Here is a 15,563-nt window from a genome sequence, read left to right as displayed (position 1 = left end):
TATGAAAGAGGATATAATTGTAACAGGAATTCAGAGTTTATTTGATGAAAATTGGTAATGAAATAGCTATAATATCCAAAACAAAGCAATCGTAATTAAAGATGGAACCAACTTTTATTAGCATTCCTACGTTTTACTTTGTTTTTGGATATCTCTGCCATTTCAAAACCAATTTTCATCAAATAATAAACCTTGAATTCCTTTTAGAATTGTAGACTTCTCAACATTAAGCGGTTTCCAAATATCTCGCAAAAAGTTACAAGCTGAATTATCACCTCAACCGATGCTCTGCCATCCCTTTAACTGAATGTCAGCTCATTCATTATTGTAGTCCCATACGTTTCTCATCGAGTAAGCCAACATAACGAGGATTGCTGTAACCCGCCTATCTATCCAGGGCACACCTCGAGATTGAAAATGACGTCCACAACCATGACAACAATGGAGTACACGACTGCGAATAGTACCACAGAGGACCCCCTTTACGGTGGAATGAATCTGACGCTGATGACGCAAGTCCTGAATATTCTTATCCTGGTCTTCCTAATGATTTCAATGGGCGTGGCAATTGACCTTCAAGACTTTAAAGAAACGGTTCGTTCTTAGAAGTAGTGATTTGATTTTTTTTTTGCATTTTGCATTTTGATAAACACCGTCAAAGTCTCAATGTGTTGATATCAATGTTTGTGGCTGCAGGGAGAGTTAAAGGAAGGGTGCATTGGTGGTGGAAACGAGTCATGATGATAAATTATATCGCAAATCATTGCTTAGTTTAAAAAAAAATATGAATGCACACGTGAGTACAGTGAGATGTTCAGAGCATTGCTCGGTAGCCGCGAGAGAAGACATTGTAATTCTGTGACGTCGCTATTGTATAGCATTGTGGAAAAACGTGCAAGGCAATGCATTATGCAGTGACAATCTGTCTCGATCTACCGTAGTCCATTCTTGTAGGGTCAAACTTTAACAATTAGTAATCAATATACGTCTCTAGGTTTTTCTCTTTTTTTAAGATTAATGATTGAAAGGCACATTCTTTCAGTTTGTCGCATAAGAAGGCTCAAAACTCATCTGGAGGTCTCCTTAAAGTAGGTACTGCGGTAGAAATGCTTAGATGTTCTACAGACCACTGTGACTACATGATTATTACATAGATCACAAGGATCGGTGCTTTCTTTGTTTAATGCTTTAATGGCAGAATGAAAGGTTGATTTCAGTAAGCGACCAAAATCGAAATTGCCTAATGGTGAATAAAATTACAAAAATTGAACTCATACTCAGCAGATTCTGAGTATCATGAATTATAGATCTGAGCATATGGCAGTAATTGTCAGCGTTCTCTCTACAGGTATGTTAATTGTATGCTTATCACGTGCCTACACGTGAGAGTATTGAAATGGTAGTTTGTAATTTGTCTTTTGGTAATTTCTGTTGATGAATAATTTCTTTCTCTCTTTGTCTATTTCCTTTTCTGTCCGTCACACACACACACACACACACACACACACATACATACAATGTGTGCAGTTTCGCCGTCCCGTGGCATTCTTCATCGGGATGGGGTCCCAGTTCGTCTTGATGCCGCTCATTGGGTTTTGCCTCGGCCTTGCCTTCAAACTCGAAACGGCCGCCGCCATATCGGTTTTGATACTGGCATGCTGCCCTGGTGGTACCCTCTCGAACCTGTTTACCTTCCTGGCGGACGGGGACGTATGTTTGAGGTATCTCCCCCCCCCCCCCCCCCCTCCCCCCATAAAAGTCTGGGCCTTCTTTGAATAACAACCCAGCAACATAACCGACATAATGTCAGTGATATTGTTTATGATAATGATGAAACACTTCTATCATGACAATGATGCTAGTGATTATCAGAATTGCCAACATAATCATAATCACATTTTTGTTATCCCTCTCGTTATTGCAATTATTACGGACGATGTTCTTGATACTGATCAATAACTTTATAAATCATCAGTTTCTTCGCAATAACAATGCATTATACAATGCATTAGATGTAACGAACAGCCCTTTACGTCTAGTATGCTCTTGCAGAGTCTTGCGATTTTTCCGTAGCCAGTATCCCCAGTACTACTATCTCAAGGAGAAAATCAGTATCTGCAATGTAATCAGTATCTGCAATGTATTGCAGATACTGTTTTTCTTTTTTCCTTGGGAGGACAGAGTAGTGAAACCGACATGGGACTAGTACCATATGTGACCCTGCACCTCAAAACAAACAAAAAGTCGCCAGGCATGAATTTTTAGTTACGACCATATTCTGAAAGAGCAGACTTTAAGCTTTAAAATGATGTATAACTCAAATCAAATAGGCTCTCCTAACCTATCTAAATATTGGAAAGAAAGCACAAACTCTGGAAAAGTGTGAACTGAGAAAACAGGCTCTGAAGTACAGTGTCTATTCAAGCGCTTAATCTTTACCAAACCGTGCTGGCTGTGCCATGAATGGGACAAAAAAACAACAACAAAAAAACAGGAAGTAAACCACCAGAGTAACAACAATGAAGAGATTATCAGATTAAACTGAAATTAAGCATGCCTCATTAACACATTATGTCCATAATTAATGCCAACTTTCAAAGCAGTAGCGCTATCCTTTCAAAAGTTATCAGAGTTGAAAGTGAAGAGTGTGGACAAGGTTTTTCAGAAATGAAAAAGGGATTCCAAAGACATACCTAATCACACTATTCTAAAAAAAAAAAATGTTCGAGATAAACTGCTAAAAACACACACTTTCCTGCCCGTTTTATGATACCAAATTTTAGCATAATGTAAAAGAAGACCCGCTCTTTCAGAAAATATGAAAAAGTGAAGTTCGGCTAGGTTGACCCATTTCACTTATTTTCAGTCCTCACGCAAAATCAGTGTGTGCGACTTTATGTTCGTTTTGAGGTGCACGGTCACATATTATTGTCATCGTTCGTAGTCAGTTGCGTTGGCAAGCTAGTGAAAAGCCAAAAGTAAATAAATATTTGAAAGAATCTATATTACGTAGATAACCCGGGAACATTCAATTCGTACGTTACCCACGTAAAACATGATTCATGAATACCTTAATGTAGGCCCCACAAGTGTTATTCGTTTAAACGTTAGTTTCCAATTGAATACATGAATCTCAGAACGGCCCAAGTACAAATCCTTGTGCGAGACCCCTTGCGAAGTCATGCAAATATAGATTGATGATCATTCAGTTTTACATTTTAATTTCTATTGATGAAATTCCAGTAACTCATAATAATTAAGGATATCAGGATGTAATTATTTCTTATTCCATTTTCTCAGAAATTTCTGTACTGAATTTGGGTCTCTGTTATACCCGAGCATTTAATTCAAAAATGTTCTTGTTAAATGCGATGGATATGAAAAATTGTCATGTTCTAGCACGAATAAAGATGGAGTTGCCATGCATTTATCTCACTGCATTTGCACAAAGCAACAAGAATATCTTGTCCTACAAGAATAAAACAGAAAACCTCATTCTGATACAAACCATTATCAACTATTATCTAGGTAGTACTGCAGTTAATGACTGAAAATGAAGGTGAAATTTTAAGTTTTTGAACATTACAACCGAACACGCGCCCTCGCAGTGCAATCGCTTTCTCATCCATGTCGTTTACTGTGTGCGTTCTACGCAGGGAGGTAACTCCTCACACCTCCCTGGTTCTACGATGCATTTCGGCCACCTCTTGACACTCTTTTTTCCCCCAAGATATTTTCTCTATACTTTTTTTCCCTGTTGCCCTGTGACCTGCACGCTGTCGCCTCACAAAGGAAAGAATACTCATTATTTACGACAGACTGGAATCATTCAAAAACAGCATAATGGCAGGGAATTCAACATGACGTCCCAAGAACATCGTACTGTACATGATCGATGCATGTATACGTGTTTTGAACCTGTGGCTTTATCGTGGACTTTGTTCCGGGCTAGAAACAGAGTATAGTACCTTAATTGGCTTTTGAAAACGAATGCATGCGGAGGTGGCAAAGAAAATCACGATAACCGTACAATATGCCGTAGTGGAACTGTATAATGTATACTTATACGTATGTATGTATGTGTGTATTATCTATACATAGAAACTGCATCTTAGAAGTGTAATGTAAGCCTTGACTTCGCGCGGGAATTATATTTTCGACAAGAGATATGATTTCCCAAAGTGCTGAGCGCTTTGGGTAACTAACGCCATTGGACTGTCAAGAACTATGTGACAATGATAAACACGCCCATCCAACAGATCATTTCATTCTATCCCGGTCGGCAAGTCGTGTAGATCGATGGTCACAGTCAGGATTTATGATGTGACGTCACTCCACGCATTCTAGACAACGATTTCGATACGCGCTGCATTAGTCACGTGATTGCATTATCATTGATCTACACGACTTGCCGACCGGGATAGAAGTAAATGATCTGTTGGATGGGCGTGTTTATCATTGTCACATACTCAGTAATTCTTGACAGTTCAATGGCGTTAGTTACCCAAAGCGCTCAGCACTTTGGGAAATCATATTATCTCTTGTCGAAAATATAATATAATTATGATAATAACAATGATAATAAATTACATCTATACAGCGCTTAATACTGATGTTTCTAATCGTTTCTAATATTCAGTCTTTTTTCAATGTTTATGTGCAGCGTTTCCATGACGACAATCTCTACCGCAGTCGCCATTGGGATGATGCCCCTCAACCTATTCATCTATACCAGGGTGTGGACCAGCGAAACGGCCGTCATTCCCTACGTCAACATTGTCACCACTGTCGTCAGTATTCTGATACCAGCTGCCTTCGGAGTGCTGCTCCGCTGGTGGAAGAAAGAGCTGGCCAAGTGGGTCACGCGGGTAAGTCTCTTGAGGAAGCCTTGCATGGGTTGGACGGTGAATTCACTAAAAGAAAATTAATTAGGTGATCCGAGTATCCTCTCGGATCACCTTCTGTATCTGTACGGATTCTTTGTTCTTCTTCTTCTTCTTCTTCTTTCTTTCTGGACAAAATTTGTGCATCTACTTACTCAGAAAGTTCTCAGAATATCAATTTCAAACTCATACCATATATGTATCATGTCCCAAGGACGACAAATCTAAAATATCATTGTGATTGGTCAATCGTGACGTCACTACGACGTCATTAAATGAAAACACATTCTCAATCATATCTCATTAATGGAATGGAGTTTTACAATGAAATTTACGTCACATATATTTCAAGTTATGCGCATTCTACTCATATTCTCAAAATTCATATTTTCTCTTGAAACGTGCGCGTACGCGCGCGTTGAAATATTTGTATGCTCAAATCGAGCTCAAATTTTTTTTGCACACGTTTCAGACCATTTGGAGCATTTTTTGAAAAATTGAAAAAATTGGACGGACGCGTACGCGCGCGCACATATACGCACGCACAGCTCATATGCAATTGAAATTTCCCATTTTTTCACACGGACCGGATGCCTGAAATGTCAAGGATTATTTCTACCAAGTTTCAAGTCAATCCGACTCAATATGACGTCATACGGACCCGTCAAAGTTGAAATTCCGCGCGCGCGTCAATGGCGATATACAGTGCAACAATGCCAAAAAAACCCCAATTTTAAATCCGATTTTACTCGTCACGATGGACGGTGACCCCCCATTTTCTTTACATATTTTGAAAGCTGATGAGTTGTACATATCATTTCATGAGTTGGCGATACTGAAAAAATGATTAAAAGATATCAAATTTCTTAATAAAGTAAAAAAAGTAAATTTTCAAAATGACGTCATCAAATTTCAAGTTCACTCGAGCGTATCTCACTTATCCTTTGCCAATTTTGACACAAATTTCAGTATGTTGTAGCTTATTAAATGCTTTTTCATTAATATGATAACAGCATTTTGATTGGATGACGGCATCACATCGTAAAAATGGATTCAAAGTAATCTTGTCAAATTTGACCAGTTTACGTGTTACCTCTATGGGAGTGCAGTTTTTCTGGAAATGAAAATTGACATGACTATCTTTATCGCGCACTATCTCACTTATGCTTCGGTGAATTCCTCCCAAATTTTAGTATGTTGTAGCTGAGACTTTGGGCTATCGTAATGTGCCCTTTGTTTTTTCATACGACGTCGGCATCACGTCAAAAAATTTGGTTGAAATTAAAGCTTATCTTCGATGTATTGAGATATTTCTTCCTTTCTGCAACTTTCTTTGCAATAACTCAAGAAAGACAGCCGCTATCACCCCCATATTTTCCACATGTTTAGTTCATGTTACGTACATTATATGATAAAATAACAACTACTTGATCGGACACCATCTTGGGTATATAAATTAGGGTCAAAGGTCATAAATATTTCATCCTGTATCTTAATGAATACATGTCCTTTCTTTTCCATATTTTGCACACGTAAAGACAATGTTACAAGGATCATTTCACAAAATAACCACTTTTTGCTCAGATGCCATCTTGTCTGTGCAAAGTGGGGTCAAAGGTCATATGTACTTTTTTCTGTATCTTCGTTATGACGTGTTATCTCTATGGGAGGGAATTTTTCTAGATGTGAAAGTTGACATGATTGTCTTTATCGAGCACTAGCTCACTCACCCTTCGATGAATTTCTCCCAGATTTTAATATGTTGTAGCTGAGACTTTGCGCTATCAGAAATATGCCTTTTGTTTTTCATACGATGTCTGGATCATGCTAAAAAAAAACTTGGTTGAAATTAAAGCTTATCTTCGATGTATTGAGATATTTCTTTCTTTCTGCAACTTTCTTTGCAATAACTCAAGAAAAACAGCCTCTATTACCCCCATATTTTGCACATGTTTAGTTCATGTCACGTACATTATTTCATAAAATAACAACTACTTGATCGGACACCATCTTGGGTATGTGAATTAGGGTCAAAGGTCATAAATGTTTCATCCTGTATCTTGGTGAATACTTGTCCTATCTTTCCCATATTTTGCACACGCAAGGACCATTTTACAAGAATCATTTCACAAAATAACTACTTTTTGCTCAGATGCCATCTTTGGTGTGCAAAATGGGGTCAAAGGTCAAATATACTTCATTCTGTATCTTCGTTAGTGCATACGGAATTCGGTACCAAAGATGGCAGGTCTGACTCCCTTTTCTAAATGAGACTCCAAACATCACATGGCCAATGTCCTCTCAACACAGATGAAACCTGTATAGTCATGCCTATTGGGATCAGGACTCAAATCATTGATTTCCCAAGAGATCGGATCACCTAATTTGTCAGTGTTGACAAATTCCGAGTCTAGTTATAAAATGGGCTTTAGAAACTCTGCAGTCTGATTGGTCAATTGTCATACACTGGTGTTTGTTTTTTTGTGTGTGTGTGTTTTTTTTTGTGTTTTTTTGTTTTTTGTTTTTTGTTTACTGATCCACAATGCGTCTGGTAAAATCCGAACGCGTGGCTCAAGTCTTGGATGGTGTTGTAGGTGTATCGGACGCATGGTGGCGAAAATGGTTGTATGTCATGAATTTACAGTCCCATTTTATAACACAAATGATACACTGGCCTATTTCGTGGATCAGTGAGAATATTGAATGCCCCCGTTTTAACAGAGTCTGAAACCCACTCGCTGTGCTCGTGAGTTTTAACAGTTCTAAAGTTAATCTCGCGCATCCAATTATCACCGATCCACTCTGTCCTGTGCATCATTTGTATACTGATTCATCAAAAATAAAGGGAAGAATCATGCACTTTGTCTTCGCATTCCTGAGCGTGCGGTGTAAACATACACAATTATCATACTGTGCCAAACGTGCTAGAAAGGCGATGACTTTCCATTGTTTTGAGTTTGTTTAGTTTCGCTGCTGGTTATTTGAATAATTTTACATAAAAAAATACTTTGCTACTGACAGAGATCAAGCTGAAAATATGCCAACCATTTTTTTCTCAAGAAAGTCTTTGGGAGCAAATAATCATCTTTAACATAATTTTAATAAAAATTACCTGTTTTGAAAACTCGTTTTAACGTGCCCTTAACCTTAAAAGCGTAAACAGCATCGTTGAAAAAAAAAAGAGGAGAAGAAGAAGAAAGCATTCATATGTGTCTTGGCTTTTTTCAGTGTAAGATATCCAAAAGATGCTGCTACACGTTCATGTAAGATTTTGGAGGAATTCTGTTACAATTTGTGTTTCTGATTCTTACTTGGCTCTGGTTCGTAGTACTGCCTGTAGTCTTTCTGGAAATTTGACAATGGGGAAAAGAACTAATTCCAGTACCTGAAATGTGGTAGGAATGTGGTATTTTCTGTCATTGCAGTTATTTCGTCCGATTCTTCCCCTTACAGCTGCTCCGTCTCTCCACCAAGTTTTTTTTTTTCTCTTTGATGAATTCTTGTTGATAAACTCCTTCAAAATTCGATTACACTTCTTCCTTTCTTTTATTGTATTTTTCAAACATCATGAACATGTTAAACAAACTTCAAGATGAAGATATTATAAATTGCCTTTTAATATCTCGTTTTTCTCCTAATGTTTGTTCAATGATGCCTGTGTGAGTAGAATATCAAACCCGGTATGTTCAGCTGTATGAAAACCTTGTGCAAAACTGTATCCTCTATGCATCATAACGGGATGACCTCGTGTGAAGGAGAAATTCTGCAATCCACATACTGTGTAGTTCTGCCATGCACCATCAATTAAGTTTTAACATAGAGATGCAGTGTACAACATTATAACAATTTGTGTCCCTGATTTGCCATCGTTTTCAAAATTCGGTTTTGTTTTGGCTTTTTTTTTTTCAGATTGGAGTGGTTGCAGCACTCCTTTGTGTAGTCATTACGTTCGTCATCTCCATCCTCCTCAACCCAAATATCTTTAACGTCGGCTGGCAGCTCTGGCTCTGCGCCGGCATCCTCCCTATGCTTGGCTACGCCATCGGCTACGGGTTCGCCCTCGTCTTTCGCCAGTCTCACGTCAAGTGTCGTACCATCGCCTTCGAGACCGGCTCCCAGAACGTGTCGCTGGCCCTGACGTTGACGGTCCTAACGTTCGCCGAATCACCCCTCTTCCTCGACATGCTCTTCTACCCATCCCTCTACGCCGTGTTCATCTATTCGGAATCCTTCGTCGTCCTTGTCGTCTACAGACTCGTGAAACACCTGCGGAAACGCGGAGAAGACGATGCGGAGGAGATCGTGAAGGATACAGAGGCCACAGAAATGGACGGCATCGACAGCGCACCGAAGAACATGGCCAGGGATTCCAATATGGGTTGCTCGCAGGATGTTGAAATTGAATCGGAATATGCACCTCGTACAGACATTAACAGTCAACCCGACAAGCAATGGTAGGGAAGGTGGTCGATGAGCAAAGATGAGCAAAAGCTTGATGACGACATAAAAGAATGAGAGTGATTTACCATTACAGAAGGTGTCAATCATCAGCTGGTATGTCTTCAGGAAAAGCTTAAAGGGATGGTACAGTATTGGTGGAAGCGAGGATTGGGTTTGTAACTTTTTGCGAGATGCCAAGAAGCCACTTATGAAATTCCAAGTTTATCTTACGGAAATCGGTTTTGGAATGGCCGAGACATCCAAAACAAAGTAAAATAAAGTGATCGTAATAAAAGTTGGGTCCCACCTTTTATTAGGATTACTCTATTTTGGGTTTTCTCAAAACCAATTTTCATCAAATAAATGCTGAATTCCTCTTGGAATTACATGATCTATCATATTTCGTAGGAGATTTCTCATTATCTTGCCCCAAAATTCTAGAAACCTGAAATTAGGTCTCAACCAAAACTATACGATCCCTTTAAACCATGATAATTATTTAGACAATCCGAAAAAAAGTAACTATGGTGTTGAGATTAAAGGGGATGGCTAGTAACCAAAATGGTAACTGATCAGTGGGAAACAGTGTGAATGCTTGGGGATGGTTGTTCCAATCATTGTGGGATTCATTTAAAGGGGCATTCCGGACGATTTTCATAATTTCACATCATGTAGTGCATAAATCGACAACTCCGTGTATAGATTCCTGGAAATTATTGTGGTCCTCGATCAGAGAAACCAATAAATTGAAAATTTTAAACAAATTACACTGAACAGTGTTGATGACATCAGAGCCTCATATATTTCAGAAATGTAGCAGGGTAATTCCATTATAATACCGCTTGCTCAACAAGTTCACCTGTGAAAAATCTATGCATGCCTTCTTCTTTTGTTCTGCTTCCTTGAGCCCCAACTCACACATTCTTATGGTGAGGCTGCCATGTCATCATCCTTGTTCATTGCGATTCGTTATAGATTTTGAAAACATTCTCATTTCTCATCCCAATCACTATAAATTCTGAAACTCTGTACTCAGTTTAACTAGTTTATAGTTGTTCAAGTGTAAAAATCTGAAAATCATCCGGAGTACAGTATATATTTATTGTTGTGTGAAAATTATTTGCTTCAGAATTTTCTCATATTCAAGTAATGTGCAATTTAATGCCCCGTCACTGTACAGGCATGCAAACCTGGAAACATTAAACTGCACATTGACTTGAATATGAGACCATTCTGAAGCAAATAATTTTCACACAAGAATAGATAATGTACTCTTAAATGAATCCCACAAGAATTGGAACAATCATCCTCCAGCTGCTCCCACTGATTCCCACTGATCAGTTACTCGCCATCCCCTTTAACAAACGTGTGAAGACGAAAATCTGCTGGTCTAGGAAATGAAAAGATAAACCACGTACAGTATACTTGCATTATGAAACTTGTGAAACGTGAGAGAAAGAGAGATAGCTTAATTGCTAGATCAGTATAGATTATTTTTTTTTATAAACATGTACGCAAAAATATGTGCGAAATTTTGCGTGGGTACCAATAAATTGTATTTGATTTGGGATGTGACTGAAGGGGTAAATGCAAGTAGGAAATACAGAAAAGATTTTTAAAGCTTACCAAGATCCTTTTTTGTTGTTGTTGTTGCTATGTCTGGTTCTGTAAAAAAAAAAAAAAAAAAAAAATCAATAATTTTGGTGCAAATCACCAAAAATTTACCTTTATCGGCTGTTTATGTCAAAATCAAGAGCAGCAAAATCACAGTTGAGGATTTATTCTAATAACAGAATCATTACCCGGGAAGGGATATTGTATCAGAACCAGACATGGTTCCTTTTGACGCACCACAACAAAAAACAAAACAAAACAAAAACAAAACAAAGAACATGGACCGTTGCGGTTACCGATGCTCGATGTGTGGAAGCTTTAATATAGAGAAGCATTGAAGAAAAAAATTGTCTTGATCTTTTACTCGCATTTTTTGTAGTTATGTAAACCTTTACTCTCACATGTAACTTCGATATATTCGATTTGGAAAATCTGTGTCAAGTAGCTTTCATCTCTGTCTCTCTCTTTCTGAAAAAACAAACAAACAAAATCTTACAAACTTACACTTGTTTACATTTCTCCTGTTCATTCATATTTGCAAATTCCAAGGAAAACACGTCATTGCTGTTGTCTGAAATGTAGTTATAAGAGATATAGATTAGATTTTTGCATTACAGTTAATACCATTGAAGAATCGATTTTAACACGTGAAAAATGTATGCTTTGTTTGTCAGGATAAAGTCTCTGTTTTTTAGTGCAATCATGTATATAAGGGTTATGATTCCAGTAATTACTATTTCTGGATTGCATTCAATAAAAATGAAAATGAATGAAAGAATATACATGTATAATGTCACTTGACACGAGGCTGGAGAAAGTTAGTAAAGTTTTTGATTTTTTTTTTTTTTTTATTCATGTTCCATATTCCACATTTCATATTCAGGCTTCATGTTCCATTTGACTTCGAAGTAAAATATGTTTAACACAACAGTCAATTTTAGACATAATTTCACAAATCTATAAGGACATGTAATATAATGATGTGTAAATATGAGGAACCTACTAAAAAGCAATGCTTGTATAATAGGATGTAGGTTCCAAAGAAATAATATGAGTGTTTAGTACACCATACTAATTACGAAAGATGACGAAACACATGCAAAATTCAGTATGTCGAGATTATAATAAAATCTACGGAATGTACAAAATAGTTTATAATGTTCAAGGTAAAACTCAAGGATTCAATGCTACATAAAATTGCAATATTGGTCAAACAAATGTAGTCAATGTAGTTACCCGAGCGAGGCATCATTGCGAATAAGGACAGATAATTAAATCAAATGATCACGGCAAGTAACTAATCATAGGATTTAAAAAAAAATGGCTTTTAGATTTTGCTTAAAGGAACTTAGAGAACTTGATTGCAGCCGAACAAAATCTAACTCATTCCAGAAAGAAGGGCCGGTAGAAGTAATTGTCTTAAGGGCTAAAACTGTACGAACGGAGGAAAAGTGATATGATCCACTGTGTCTTGTAGGGTAATGGATTTCACTGTTTTTAACAAACATTGAGGAAAATAAACTAGGAAGATCGCCAATGCTCAACTCATACATAAAAATTCCAACGTGATACAAATACAAATCAGAAACTTTTAGTAATTTACTGGAAACAAACAATCCATTTGTATGATCCAAAAAATTTGCACGATTTATAATCCGCAAGGCCTTTTTCTGAATCAAAAATAACGAATCAATTAATAGTCTTAGAGCAATTCCCCTAGGCCAATATTCCGTAATTTAAGTAAGGTAATATTAGAGTTGAATAGAAAGAATGCAATATTGGCTTGCAGAAGAGGTACTTCAATAATACTTATTTGTGAATAACTCCAACGTTTTTACACAACAACATACATAGATAATCAATATGAACCTTCCAAGAAAGATTACTATCAATATAAATACCTAAAAATTTTGTTGAATCTATTTGATTTAACTGCAATCCATTCACTAATACTGAACCTGGAAGAAACTTTATTGTATTACTGAAAACCATATAATTAGTCTTATTTATATTGAGCGATAATTTATTCGCCTGAATCCATTCAAATACCAGTTGCAGTTCGTTATTCACGGAATCAAGCAACACATAAGGATCTGAGTGAGAATAAAAAAGATTTGTGTCATCTGCAAACAGAAGAAAAGACAGCAGAGAGGATGAGTCGCGAAAGTCATTGATATAAAGAATGAATAAAAGACGACCTAAGAGGGAGCCCTGTGGAACGCCACAGCAAATCGAACTTATTTCTGAGTCATGGTTATTCACAGTAACAAACCGAGTTCTTCCGGTAAGATAACTTCTGAACCACTCCAAGGCCTTTCCACGAATGCCGTAATGATTTAATTTGTACAAAAGTATTTCGTGGTCTATTGTGTCAAAGGCCTTGGAGAAGTCAAGAAACAGACCGACTGTATGCGACTTTGAGTCTATAGCTTTCGCAACTTTCTCTACCAGTAATGATATAGCATTGGTGGTTGCATGTTTTTTCCGGAATCCGAATTGATTATCAGCTAAATTATCACATTGAATCAAGAATTTAAGTAAACGATTATAAACCACCTTCTCAAGTATTTTAGAAAGTATCATATCTATGTATGTATGTATATATGTGTATATATATATATATATATATATATATATATATATATATAGTCATATTATATGTCAAACTTGACAGAGTTATCAAATTTAGGCACATCTAAAACATTGATCCTTCTTTATTTAGTAATGACCTAGCAGATTAAAATTTCTCAAACAAATACATGTATGTATATACATATTGTATATATATATATATATATATATATATATATATATATATATATATAAAATAGCTGTATAGACGTCTGACTTTTCTTTTTTTATACACTATTGAATCTCAACAAGTTCTGAATATAGTTGCGGCAAAAACCAGGGTTAATGCAACTGACTATGCAATTTTAGCGATATAAAGAAAAAAATAAACATATTTCCATAAATGATGCAGCGCTAGACTTTATTTTCCTCTTTAAGAAGGCAACATGAACAACTTCATTTAGCATATATGTCAGTAACAAGCCGAGAAAACGTGAACTTTTCGTTAAAAATTGATTTTTTTTTTTTTTTGGAATTCTCTTGAAATTTTCTCTATATTGTTTGTGCATACGTGACATTACAAGCTGTAGTAATCTTCCGATCAAGCAATGGCTGCACAGAAACTTTAAAGAGTCATTAGTGTTTAATGGATTTGCGCATTTTCCTCAAATTTTCATTGGTGTATTCTTTCAATATTGATGCATTCACTCAATCCAAACCAGTACCCTGTTTTATGAAGAGTTACAGCCTGTGTACATAATGGAAATTTATATTCGATTGTATCTTTTGATAAAACGGGCCCAGGTGTTTATTCATGTACGAGTTTCATGAGAAAGTGCAGAAATAAAATCAAATTGAACTGAGCTAAACGGTTTAGCGTAGGCCTATTGACGTTTGTTTTATTCCACCACTGTCTTGAAAATACAAACTCGTACAGTACTGTATCAACAAATTAAGACTGATAATCTCTTCAATCCCAGGAAGCCATACGCCAGATTATTACCGCAACTTAAACCAATGTGATTTATTCCCAATCTCGTGAAGCGGTGTCATTACTCTCATATTGATTAACACAACGTTCTAACGTGGAAGGAATGTACTGATCTATCAAGTTTCTATTACTCGGCAGATTTGAAAAGAAAGAGTCAAACTGTTTGTCATTACAATCTTCCGTGATCCTCATGATTCTCCCAATTCATCTTGAGTAGAACCGTTATAAGAATATAAATGTAAAGGGGGTGAAGGCGATCGGAATGGAATGTTGTGCTATGTTTATAAGTCATCAAAATGCCTATACATTGTAGTATGTACATTGTATACACAAGTGTATATGCAATAGGGAGAGGCCTATAATGGAAATGCAAATGGTCACAGACACAGACAGAATAACATGCAAAGCATTGCCTGTACAATAGAACCACCTTTTTAATACTGATTTCAACTCAGTGAGACAGTGTCACATGGTGCTGACGTCCAAAGGGTGATATTGTTATGAACATTGCCAATCGTCTACCCATATTTAAAGGGATGGTATAAGTATTGGTTGAAGTGAGGATTCAGCTTTTAACATTTTGCGACATAATTAAAAACCCCTAGCTCTATGAAATGTTACAGAGCATACAATTCTTAGAGGAATTCAAAGTTTATTTGATGAAAATCGGTTTTGAAATGGCTGAGATATCCAAAAACAAAGTAAAATCAAGCGATAATAATAAAGGACGGGTCCCATCTTTTATTAGGGTAGTCTGATTTAGATATCTCATCCATTTCAGAACCGAACTTCGATCATAAAAACTTTGAATTCCTCTTAGAATTATCATGCTCTTTAATTTCTTAGAAAAGTTTGTCATTATCTCAACAACAACAAAAAAACAATCATCATAAAAACAGTGGAAACCTGAAGCCCTCTCTCACCTGAAAGTGTACAATCCCTTTAAGGAGTGTGTTGTTAAAAATTGTGCTTTCGCCATTTAACCTGTGTCTGGGTTTTTTTTTTTCTTTGTCTTTTGTGTACCTTTCGCTCTCGCCTGCAATGTAAGAGTATTAGTATAATAT

General features: G+C 36.7%; 1 protein-coding gene across 1 annotated transcript; it reads left to right on the top strand.

Annotated features, from left to right (window-relative positions):
* Positions 1-432: 432 nt before the first annotated feature.
* On the top strand, positions 433-9,341 carry LOC140242900 (ileal sodium/bile acid cotransporter-like). The gene is made up of 4 exons (XM_072322647.1): positions 433-594; positions 1,528-1,721; positions 4,664-4,868; positions 8,793-9,341. Exons 1-4 carry the CDS (start codon positions 433-435, stop codon positions 9,339-9,341), a joined length of 1,110 nt encoding a protein of 369 aa, XP_072178748.1.
* The last annotated feature ends 6,222 nt before the right edge of the window (positions 9,342-15,563 follow it).

This window comes from Diadema setosum, chromosome 19, assembly GCF_964275005.1.
Source record: "Diadema setosum chromosome 19, eeDiaSeto1, whole genome shotgun sequence".
In the NCBI taxonomy this organism is placed as follows: domain Eukaryota; kingdom Metazoa; phylum Echinodermata; class Echinoidea; order Diadematoida; family Diadematidae; genus Diadema; species Diadema setosum.
The sequence above is the reverse complement of the archived record's forward strand: the minus strand, read 5'-3'. Positions and strand labels throughout refer to the sequence as shown.